This window comes from Thalassophryne amazonica, chromosome 15 (genome assembly GCF_902500255.1).
Source record: "Thalassophryne amazonica chromosome 15, fThaAma1.1, whole genome shotgun sequence".
Classification (NCBI taxonomy): Eukaryota; Metazoa; Chordata; class Actinopteri; order Batrachoidiformes; family Batrachoididae; genus Thalassophryne; species Thalassophryne amazonica.
In genome coordinates this window covers 20,581,335-20,594,008 of record NC_047117.1, presented here as the reverse complement: position 1 = coordinate 20,594,008, position 12,674 = coordinate 20,581,335, and the positions used below count along the sequence as shown (strand labels likewise).

The 12,674-nt window shown below is 41.2% G+C and overlaps 1 protein-coding gene across 4 annotated transcripts in view; it reads left to right on the top strand.

Moving 5' to 3' along the window:
* dclk2a (doublecortin-like kinase 2a) overlaps positions 1-12,674 on the top strand; it is an 83,210-nt gene that overhangs the window by 58,746 nt on the left and 11,790 nt on the right. For 3 of the 4 annotated variants that reach the window (XM_034188381.1, XM_034188384.1, XM_034188383.1), the window contains exons 4-9: positions 2,773-2,871; positions 3,940-3,990; positions 4,439-4,524; positions 8,866-8,950; positions 9,036-9,141; positions 11,184-11,241. In XM_034188381.1, the coding sequence (XP_034044272.1) occupies positions 2,773-2,871; positions 3,940-3,990; positions 4,439-4,524; positions 8,866-8,950; positions 9,036-9,141; positions 11,184-11,241 (485 nt within the window). The remainder of the gene's footprint in view (positions 1-2,772; positions 2,872-3,939; positions 3,991-4,438; positions 4,525-8,865; positions 8,951-9,035; positions 9,142-11,183; positions 11,242-12,674) is intronic. The other variant, XM_034188382.1, reaches the window with a different exon arrangement.

The following is a 12,674-nucleotide window of genomic DNA, read 5'->3' as shown; positions in this document are numbered from 1 at the left end:
TAAAAATCACAAAGGAAATGCTTGACCTTTATTTTGAAGTGAGTTGGGGGAGCAGGGTTTACATCCATTTTTATCCCCCTGATATGAAATACGGGGGGTGGGGGTGGGGGGGTATAGTGATCATCATGTCCGTCTGTCCATCCCTCTGTTTTCCTTTGTTAGTGTGATATCTCAAGAACCATTTGACCAAGTTCATTCATATTTAGCATAATCATGTACTTGGGTGACCCCCGACACTTTGTTGCTGATTTAAGGTGGGGGATGTGTCATCTCCTGATGGCTCTCGTGAATAAAGTTCTTTAGAGCGCGTATCTCACTCCAGTCAACACCGTTTTTAAAAATTTCTATACCAGATGATAAATCATTTCTTCTAAGTCTTTAACTTGCCCAGGCCCTGATTTAGCTGATGAAGGTAAAATAAGCCAGATGCATCAGAGAAATACACACACTCACAGCCATTTTTATCCATGATCATTACATAACATTTGGAATAGATTTTTAGCTGTGTGAAGGTCACTCGCCTGCATCCAGTTACAGTTTCATGCTTGGATTTACGCCAATACATCAATCCCACCCACCCTCCATTATCTTCCCCCCACCCCTGAAAGGCAACATTCCTACAGGGCAGCACTGATTAAAGCGTACACAAACCTTGACAAGGCTCAGTCACGACAGAGCAACCTTTAAACTGTATTTCTTATAGCTGTCTTATGGTTCCAGATGAAGCACAGTTTGATTGACAGTGAACGATATTGGTGTTCTTTCTGTATCTATCTATGACTATCTATAATAGTGATATTTCCTATTCTGAAGTATCTTATCCCCCTTCCAAATATGCTCTATAAATATATGGATCTGATTGACACCCTGAAATATTATAGAATTTACACAAAAAAGGGGCACTTCAGAATGGAGGACGTTGCTTCTATTGTCCAACCTTTGTGCATCCACAAGTATGTGTTCAAGACGGGAATAGGCTTTTAATCAAATGGCCTACAATCAGTCCAGGTCAAGACCACATCATTGAGACATATGGTATCAATGTTGTTTTTCACTCGGTCATTCATGTATAAATCTGGATAGGATGAAGTGGGTGATAATACTGCAGCAGACTTGCTTTGCAGGGGATGGGGTAAGATATCCAGGGTGCGGAGTAAGATATCCTAGGACAACATCCTTGCCCTTGGGGGACGGTATCTAGGGGAAGATGAACTGGGACAATGGGTTGCTTTTTGTATTCAGGGAGAAAAAAACTAAACTAAAATAAGCACAAAGTATAAATAAATACATACTCTGAGCAATGCATCCCGCTAAGTTCTCCTCCCGTGTTTGCACACAGCAGCCATGCAGAATCGCTGCTGCTCCGGTTCCACGCTGCTCTGAATGTAAACAAAGTCATTATCTACTTTCAGAACCTCCAAATTGTACGAACACATAATGGTCAGTAAAGATCTGATCGTCCACAATCATTGATCTGGTAAGGTAACACTGTTAAACGGCTGGGGGCTGATCTGGTGTCCACGTCACGGGTCTCCAGTTAATGTTGCAACAGTAGTCAAGTTCTCTGTCGTCAGGTCATGCTTCTAAACACACGGATAAAATTCTTCTTTCTCCACGGCTCCAGGCAGAGCATGGAAGAGACATTTCTTCTCCGGTCCACTGTCCACATCATAGCTCCCGGCGGAGCGTGTGGGAGAGAGACATTTGATTTCCATGACATTAACGGCAAAAAAACAGAGAGGTGTTTGAACGGGGAACCTTCCATACTGAAACCAATCACAGTAACCACTTGGCTACCAACCCAATGTTGTCATCAAAATGTTGAGAATTCATTCAAAGCCACCAATAATTTATTCATTTTTTTTAAAGCTTAATTTAAAATACCAGACTCATGTGTACCTATCCAGTTTCCATTCTTCCTGCACAGCTATTCTTGATGGCCAACCCCCACTGCGTTATTTATTTATTTATTTTTTACTGAAAATATAATCTCAGGACTCATACAGTCAGCATCAAACCACTTCTAAAATTTCATTCTATGGAATTGTTGCCTTCCAAACAGTCATGTGTATGTATCCAAGGCAATGTTGCTACAAAAGCTTCTGTTTAACTGTTAATATCTATACAACCATAGCTGTAATGCTGATGACTCCATAATGTAGATTTACATCACGTTTACTTAGAATTCTACCATCTCATTTTTTCCCTCGTTATCTGTTTGCACATGGCTCTAAATGTACTCAGAGTAACAGCGTCACACAGCTGAATTTCAGATTGTTTTTTGCTTTCTGTGGAATCTTTTATAGAAATCAAGAGGAAATAAAAATTTGGTCACAAAAAAAAAGAAATCAAGAGGAAAGATTGAAGATTTGAAGCTCAAACACGGGGGGGTTTTTTCTTGTAATTAAACTCCCCTGCCTTTTTGCAAGAGATATTAGTACATATGTTTTCACCACATTCACCATCAAACTAATTTCCCCATGTTCATTACTTAATTTCTTAATATAGCACCAAAATAAAACACAATGCATCAATATTTTCATAATTCTTTATTAGAATAGTCAGCTCATTTGGCATTTTATTTATCAGATAATAAACTTTAAGCTCGATAAAATTTGGTTTGGAACGGATTTGGAATAAATTGTCTTTTTTCAGTTGTGCAGGGATATATAAAAACACTGTACATTTTATTATGCTCTGTGATATTACTGTGTTGGTGAAAAATGATGGATACTGTGTGTGACGGTGATGCAGAGTGTGTCTTCTCCACAGAATGCAGAGTGCTGAAGTCATCGTACAGCCGATCGGCAACTCCAAACCGGACGACAAAGAGCCCTGTACCTTCAAGACGCAGCAAATCCCGTGGTTCAGGTACAACAATCCACGGAACCTCCTACCGACAATAACACTAAAAGTTGTCCAAACTGTAGAAATCCACATCATACAACTTTAGAAATTTTGACCTTTCAATATAGGGAATACACTGCAAAGTATTTTTAACCAAAACAACACTGCATAAGTGAATTCATGGATAAAAGTCCAACATGTTAATTTGGCACAGGTTTTACACTGAATGCCCTTCTACAACTCCACATTAAATAGACAATTGACGTGGGTGGTCTTGAACCAGGAACCTTCTCATTTTGAAACAAACACACTAACTGCTTGGCCACCCTGTAACATAACTTTTGTTATTTATTTATTTAAGTAATTATTTATTTTGACAGCTCATTGATTAGATTAGATAAACTTTATTGTTCCCACAGTGGGGAAAGTTCACTGTTACAGATTATTGCACAAGTTACAGTAGCAGTGTCAGTGGAGTGGGTATATGTGGTTACAGGGATTTCACTCAGCAATAAAATCTGATACCAACAACAATAGTGATGAGTCACTAAAAGTATTTTGTTTGTGTATTTTCTTTTAATAATTTTAAAATTGAATCAACTTTGTTGAACCAAAGCCCACCTGTTCAAAACGGCCGTGGCTACTGGTACCAGACTTGGTGGCGGTGGCTGCAGGTAGAAGATATTTGTGTGCATAGAATCCAAGAGTACTGACAATGCATGAGTAATATATTACAGTACTATTGCTACTACTAACCCAGGAGCACCATGCAGTGATCGCATCCATATTTTTACTTTCTGGGGTCATGACTTGAGATTTCTGCTAGAAAATGACATGGAGGGATGGATGGGTGGATAAAAGAACATCTGTACATTGCTGGAAAATGTTGGCGTTTTACTCAAACTAATGTGCCACATAATTAATGGTAAAAGCAGGTGAACCTTTGATATCAGTTGACTAATTGATTAATCAGTTGTTTGACAGTGACTGCATGCACTTAAAATATTTAATCCAAGTTTAATCGTCCCATCATGTGGTAATGGTGTTTTTGTCGCGACTGTGCGGCTCTAATCTGTCCTTCTTTGTCTTCAGTTAGGCGAACTGTCCACTACTCCTTCAGTCAGTCTCCAACTAAATCCACAGGTGAGCCTTGTGTTCCTGCTCACGCTGATAAATCCTCATGCTGTTGTTCGGGATAAGGACTCTGATCTGCTACTGGCACTTTGGTTCCTAACAGAAGACAAACGCTTCTTTTCATTAAAGTCCAAAGAAACTGGTCGTGAATATTAATTTTGGTTGTGAATCCAGTGTTTGGACTGAATCCTGGGTTCATCTGATTGCTGCTGTTAGCGCAGATGATGAAGGTGGGCGGGGCAGCATCATGTGACAGCAGTGTAAGAGCGCCACGTTCTTACCTGCTGAATAAACGACCTGAGCAAAACCCCATCTGCATAATTATGAAGGAAAAATGTCCATTTAACATAATTTAAGGCTTTTGCTGTTTTGCTCTGTTGTGATGTGTTGATCAGATACACGCAAATCAATAACCAATCACACACTCCAAATGATTCTCTCCTCCTATGTCACACAGTAAATGGTGTTTCGAATAGTCAGATCTCCACCCCCAAGTCCACCAAGTCCTCCACTCCGTCTCCCACGAGCAGCTCCAGTTTTAAGGTACGCCCCCAAACCACATGCATGCAAAATGTCTGTGTGTGCGCACGCAAGTTTGCTGTGGACTGCTTCTCATAGCGGGACATTCCAGGCAGAAAAATGTCAAAGTGTGAACATTAAAGTGTAGGTTTTGAGAGGTTTTACATGTCGTGTTGTGACTGACAAATGAGGCAAAATATTTGAGAGAAACTGTGATCTTATTGGCCGACACGTCAGTAATGATTCTTATGTTGGGTCTCCAGCACTTCTTTAATGTGACCATGTGTGTGCACAGTTTGACACGCTAATCTGATTTTATTGACTGATTCATCTCTAAGCTGTGCGTGTTAGACGTGCTCTGCTCTCGCTCTAAATCCACTCACACTGATCATCCATATTCATTTGGCAGCATATTAGATTTTTATGATTTACTGACTGCTTTGAAACCTGCACGCAGGCAGGATGAGTGAAGACAGTTTTGGAAAAAAAGGATAAAACGTTGCAAAGGGTTGCAGCAGGTTGGTCACTTGAGCTGTCTTTGACTTTTTAATGTTTTTAGGTGTAAGGGACCGAAGCTGCCAGTTTCTGTTTGGTTCCTTGGCCTCCGTAGTTTTTAAGCTACATCTTAGAGCCTAATGTTCATGTTTGTAGTTGGTGCACTGACTCTGCTGGGGGGCCTGGATTAGATGCTGGCAGCTCAAGCTCACGTTTTAAAACATAGCCGTGAGATTTTCAAACCACTGCCATTTGTAGAAATGAGTAGTAGTAATGAAGTATTGATTTGGAGTTACAGAGGCTGTATGGGAATGTGGAGGTTTGCTTTGGTACATCTGACGCTTTGTACTTTAGTATGTAAGCCAAGAGTTACTGTGTCAGTTACTGTGTACTCACACTAGGCGATCTGTACCGTGCCCGAGCTTCTTTTACCGCTAAAGCACAGTTCATTTGACTAGTGTGATTACTCTGTGCCAACTGGACCAGTGTGATCACTAACCACGCTGGAGCAATTTTGCGATTATTCAGTTCAACAATTACTACTAATATTGTGAGTGCTATTTGGATAATAGCACTCACTTAAATTACTTCAACAACATTTGTGGTAAAAACAGGTTTGGCCATACATATGTCTCAAATGATTGGTTGATGAGTCCCTTGTTACATAATTTATTCAGACAGGACAGGTTTTGTATGGGATTGTGGGGTAAAGTAATTATTGTCAGTGTTCCTCTGTGATTTTTGTCACCATCCCACGTATTTTTATGCCCTGTGTGTGCGCACCTGTGTCAATTAGGATTCTGTATATTATTTCTGTGTGTGTCTACATATACGAGGGCTGTCAATAAAGTTACGGTCCTTTTTATTTTTTTCAAAAACTATATGGATTTCATTCATATGTTTTACGTCAGACATGCTTGAACCCTCGTGCGCGTGCGTGAGTTTTTCCACGCCTGTCGGTGACGTCATTCGCCTGTGAGCACTCCTTGTGGGAGGAGTCGTCCAGCCCCTCGTCGGAATTCCTTTGTCTGAGAAGTTGCTGAGAGACTGGCGCGTTGTTTGATCAAAATTTTTTCTAAACCTGTGAGACACATCGAAGTGGACACGGTTCGAAAAATTAAGCTGGTTTTCAGTGAAAATTTTAAACGGCTGATGAGAGATTTTGAGGTGATTCTGTCGCTTTAAGGACTTTTCACGGTGCGAGACGTCGCGCTGCGCTCATCAGGCGGCGTCGTCAGCCTGTTCAAGCTGAAAACATCCACATTTCAGGCTCTATGATCCAGGACGTCGTGAGAGAACAGAGAAGTTTCAGAAGAAGTCGGTTTCAGCATTTTATCCGGATATTCCACTGTTAAAGGAGATTTTTTAATGAAAGACGTGCGGACGGGTCCGCGCGTCGGGACGCAGCCGCCGCGACGCTCCGCCACAGGAAAAACACCTCTGTTGAAAGCCTTAAGGACAAGTTTGGAACATGTCCTGCCTGTTAAACAATTTCTCATATACTCACTCCACTGAAAGCCATCAAAAGCCGCCTGGATTTTACAAATGGTTATCAACACGGAGGTGTTTTTCCTGTGCCGCCGCACCGCGTCGGCTGCGTCCCGACGCGCGGACCCGCCCGCACGTCTTTCATTAAAAAAATCTCCTTTAACAGTGGAATATCCGGATAAAAATGCTGAAACCGACTTCTTCTGAAACTTCTCTGTTCTCCTCACGACGTCCTGGATCAATAGAGCCTGAAATGTGGAGGTTTTCAGCTTGAACAGGCTGATGACGCCGCCTGAGAGCGCTGCACGACATCTCGCACCGTGAAAAGTCCTTAAAGCGACAGAATCACCTCAAAATCTCTCATCAGCTGTTAAAATTTTCACTGAAAACCAGCTTAATTTTTCGAACCGTGTCCACTTCGATGTGTCTCACAGGTTTAGAAAAAATTCTAATCAAACAACGCGCCAGTCTCTCAGCAACTTCTCAGACAAAGGAATTCCGACGAGGGGCTGGACGACTCCTCCCACAATTAGTGCTCACAGGCGAATGACGTCACCGACAGGCGTGGAAAAAACTCACGCATGCGCACGAGGGTTCAAGCATGTCTGACGTAAAAACATATGAATGAAATCCATATAGTTTTTGAAAAAAATAAAAAGGACCGTAACTTATTGACAGCCCTCGTATATATATATATATATATATATATATATATATATATATATATATATATATATATATCCTGTGGGTAAAGGAGTTTTCCAGCATTTATCTCATGAATGGGGGCATGTAAAGACACATTTGGAGGATAAGCTGTGCATCTTTGGGTCACTTGCACTCAGCGAAGAGCACAGCTCTGCGTACAGACAACAAAATAAAGCAACATGTTGTTTAAAAAAGTCAGTGGAATGGGACACACTTGTTTTGTGCTTGTATCAGAGTAGTTCAGACCACCACCTCTGCTTTTAGCACATAGAGCTCAGTAACGCTGAGCAAAGCTTTAAAAAAGTGATGCAGATTGATCACAGAGCAAGATGATTTAAAAAGTGACTGTTGAGACAAATCCATCCCGTCACAGAGCTGGGAACAAGGAAAAAAGCACAGAAGCCTGGTAATTTGTCTTGATGTCTTCTTTTTTTTATTGAGGACTGAGGGACATGCCTTAGGCCTGTTTATTGAGTAGCCACTCCCATCTCTGTCCCTTATATTGAGCTTTCGTATCCTCTGCTATTTGGTCATAATAAATATTACAACACCTCCCAATATTCAGTAATGTTTTAATGATCTACTCGATTGTCATGGCGTGTCAGAGAGTGCGTTTATCAACACAAATGTCACAATTTGTTGAAGTAGAGGTGCTCGGGCCCCAAATATGTTGTGTAAAGTGAACATTGGCCAGCAGGGGAGGGGCGAAGATCATTCTAGGACATGATACAAGGCAGACATGCCTAGCATGAGTACACCCTTAATACCATGTAACTGAATAATGGAGGAAAAAATTAAGAAAGTTTGTTTTCAACATTGTTTAACCAATATACGTAGTCCTGCTCCTCTGCCATGTGACAAACGTCAGTGATTATTGAAAGCTGTAGGCTAAACTAAACATCTCCAAGGCTTATGAAAAACAGTTTTGTTTTCTTGAGATCACATCAGAATGATTACTTTATCTCAGGAAAACAAATGTTAACTGGTGGTGTCTGTACTTAAAGTAACTAAGTCAGGTGTGCTCAACTAATCGAGAGCTGGGAAACACCAGCAGGAACACATGGAAAACATTCAGGGTAGATGATCTCCTGGAGCAGGGTTGGACGCCACTTTACACCCACTGTTACAATAATAACTTATGGTTTATTTCATGACTCATGGGAATGCTCAAAGGGAGTTCTTCCAGTTTAACGATATTTTGTAATTTGTCGTTCCCTACCCCCATCAGCAAAACTTGTAAAAATGACATGTTCTCAGCTTGATAGTTGTTTAATTGTGTAATTATTATGTAGTATAAAACCATGCTGTTTTTGTAAAACTAAAAGCCATTACACACCAGAGCTCGAGCTGTGTAGTTATTTTAAAAAAGACAGTCGACGTTAATGTGGCCTTCCACATCCAAAGTTTCAATGTTTTGCCCAACAAGATTTTAGCATTTATTACTCGCGTCACGTCATACCAGCCTATGGAGCGCTTAAAGGGATATTGCGGGGGACGTGATGTTGCAGAGATTGGCGCTGGATATAACTATATTATATATTTTAAATCTAGTATCTTACTATGTACTAGATTTTGCAATCATTTTTGCGAGATCTCACAAAATATTTTTCTGTGTGAGTTTTATTGTATGGTTGGTAATTAGCTGTACGTTCGTATTTTGTTTTTCTCTTTTTGCAGATCCCTCCATCACGTCATGTCTCTTCTAATATAAACGGCTCCATCAACAACCTCCAGGAGCAAACCAATGCACTGACTCCAGAGGGTACGTTGTCTATGTCGCTTTTTCCTCCAGCTCTGACAACAATCCAGTGATAATGTATCTGAAAACTCTTGTCTCTAATCAACAGTTAACGGCAACCGCTACCTTCCTGCCTCGGCTATCTCAGACAAATACAAGGTTGGAAAAGTCATTGGTGACGGTAACTTTGCTGTGGTCAAAGAATGTGTGGAGAGGTAGGAGAAACAGTTTTATTCAGACCGTAAGTGTTTAACACACAGTTAGCAGCTTTCTCCAATGATGTCACGACGTTGTGCAGTCGGTACTCCATTAATGTGTGTGTGACCTGATGACTGGCATTGTGGAAGCTAACTTAACCTATGGATTATAGCTCAGATGTGAGAGCATGCAGTGTTGCTGTGTCCACATGCTACAGAACCATCTGGGATGACAAACACCCAGGCAGACACCCGATCCATCCAAACCCTCCAACAGTAACCCTCTACCTGCCACAGCTGAGTGAAACACAGACGGCCCTTTCACCTGTTCCACCTTCTGGGATCCTCAGCACTGAGGCACCTGCACATTGGATCATGCCCATAGAAGCGCGCCACATGGCCAAAATGTCCCCAAGTACCAAATACCAGTGCAGATTACCAGTTGTTGCCTTAAGTCATTGATTAGCGTCCACATGTCACAACTGTTCAGTAAGGTCAGTGTGAATTGTCATTCAGGACATATTGACACATGAAAGAAATTAAGAAAGACTAAAATCTAATAAAACTACGTAGAAATAACTCATTATACAGATTATCTATAAGGCCTATCAATAAGTTTTAAAAACAGACCAGTGTCATATCTGTAGTAGCACAGCAGAGGACAGAAGGGACAAAAGGTCAGTCAATGATCTAATGAGTTTAGAAGACACGGGAAGACGGTCAGTAAGGCAGGAAGCACCAAGACCCTAAAAACCTGTATGATGTTCTCCTGCAAGCATATCAGCAGCAAACACCTCTGTCCAATGACTTCATGACTCCATAAGATCTTCTCAGGAGATCTCTTGACCTTAAAGGCTGAAGGACCCACGAACATGAACATCACTGCCAAGAAAAATGAGTCTCTCTAAAGGTTTGATGCTTTCCCTGATTACTGATAAACCTTTGAGTCCAGAAAGGCACCTAAGCCACTGGTCTCTACAGTACGCAACACGTAGTCCATGCAAGGACTGAACAAAGTAGGAACCAGAACACATCCCTGAGGAGTGCCAGAAATTCTACCCCCCTTCTCACAGCACTGGCAGGATATGTGTATCAGCTGATTATGATTATCCATATCTCACAAATTGTCAGGATGTCTCAGAGAGCAACCTGGTCAGCCAAATAATCAAACAGGTCTTTGAATCTTATATATTTGCACAAAGAATTCCAGTCAGAAACGCCGTACGTTTAGATGGCTGTCATAATAATGATCAGGTGGATGCATATATTGCTGTACAGCATTTGGTGTTGTCCTGAATAGTTGCAACAATGGACCCATGTACTGTATAGTCAACCTGATTCTTTTCCTCACTCAGCCAACAGGAAAAGAAGATTTATCTTATAAACAGTCTGAACAAGCAGTGTAATCAAACCACTTTCCTTCCACCGCTTCCTCCACCTCGGACCAGACTCGTATGGTGGAAAGGCCACAGCAGGGATGGGTTGTTCATGTACATAACGGAACAACAACACTTTCCGTTGTTTGTGGCATTGATATCAAAATATCCAGCAGTAGCCTCTTCCTTCTTCCTGTCACGCTCCTATGTCACTATGCAGCTGATGAGCGTGCACAGACACTTATGTTTGTACAGGGCAACCTCGTCCAAGCTTTACATGTCTAATAGGCACGACGGTTTTCTAAACACATTACTAAAGTGTGTTTCTGACCAAAATTTATTCTGACTGCTGTATTTGAGATGTTTCTGCTCAGATTCAGATCATTGGGATCCATTTCCTCCTTTATTACAGTTATTGTTATATGTAATTTGGAAGTATTAACACTTAAACGGAAACAGCTGAACTAAACCTGTGTACGTGCACTCTGTTGTATCTGCTCCTGCCTACATCAGCGCTGCAGCTCTTCTCGTCAGATAAACTATAAACTGCAGTAATTGTGTAGTATTAAATCTCCCGTGCACAGACAGTCAGCCACTCCAATGAGCACTTGAGTTGAATTACAGACACAGCTACAGTTTAAGTGCTGATTTTATTGGCATCCTAATTGTACTGTTTGTGTTTAGGTCCACTGGAAAAGAGTTTGCACTGAAGATCATCAACAAGACCAAGTGCAGTGGAAAGGTTTCACTCATCTGCTTCTCTAATTTCTTTACTTTTTCTGCTTTCATTGAAGCAAAAGTTGTCCGTCTTGGCTCCACAGTAAGTGTGTGTGTGTGTGTGTGTGTGTGTGTCTACACACACACAACCAACCAAAAATCCCAGTTGTACTGCGATCATACGTGTTTCCACTGTTCCACCCTGCTCGGGTGTACAATTAAAGCAGCCACCTCACAAAAATGTTTTGAGACAAGGAACACCACATGGAGTTATTCCTAAACATTTCATTCTTGTTCACATAGTTAGTTGCGGTAAAAACAAATTTAAAATGTGTTAAAGCTGTGTATAAATGCATAATCAGTGAGAGCAGAAGTGTTAGTTTCACATTCTGGTCACAACTTTTCTAGTCAAAATAACAGCGTCAGAGCAACAAAGGTTTTCCACAGATGACTGGATTTGGAGCTCATGGAATTTTATTCTGGGCACTCTCATGTCGATACAGTGTGTTTGGCAAATTGGTGGGCAGTCTTAAACAAAACTCTATCCATTAGCATTATCCTTCAAGTGACCAAGTGGGGCCGTTTATGACTCCAACTAAATATTTATATGTGCAAATGGAAATTAGGCCTCTGAGTGCTGTGTTCATGTTTTGAGTTCAATGAATCAAATACAGTTTTTTAAAAATTGATAGAAGTAAATACACGGCTGTCGACAAGGAAACCCACAGTTGAGGTTGACCCCCCCGACACACACACAGTGTTAAAAATGCATAGTGTGGATATTAATGCATTTGTGGATGTGATTACTGATTAGTCTGAATATATACAAGAAGTAGAATAAATAAGTCTCATATAGGCCTTGAAGCCTGTCGGTGCTTCTCTCTGGATTCTGTAGCGTGAAGCGGATGAGGGTCTGAAACGATCCCCCTGGTCGAGACATCAGGTTTGCAGTTTTAGATCTTCTGTCCCTTATTTTACTTGGGTGGTGTGATCTTACCTGAGAGGGGCGTGGCTTAACGTGAGAGTGCGATGTTGCCTGTGACATGCTCAGGTGTCAGGCGACGTTCCAGTCTTTTCTTTAACCAGAGACGATATTTCATTGTTCATCAAAACTTGGACTTTCAATTTTCTTTTCTTTTGGTACAAACAAACTTAAAGTCCCAAATCGAATCCCATAATAACAGTCAGCCTTATGTTAACAGGACATTAAATTCACCCAACCTAAAAACTAAAGACATAAAAAGAAAAGAATATGACGCGGAAACCAATTTATTTGTCCCCAAATAACGGCGGAGTGCGCGCAGTCTAACGAGGGGAGGGAACTTTTGTTCTCGCATGACAAAACATGTACACCCACACACAAAGAAGGGTCATGGGTTCATGCTCCACGATGCATTATTCACAGCCACACGCCGCGCTGTGTCTCTGATCCTCTTGTCCCTGCGAGTAGATGAGATT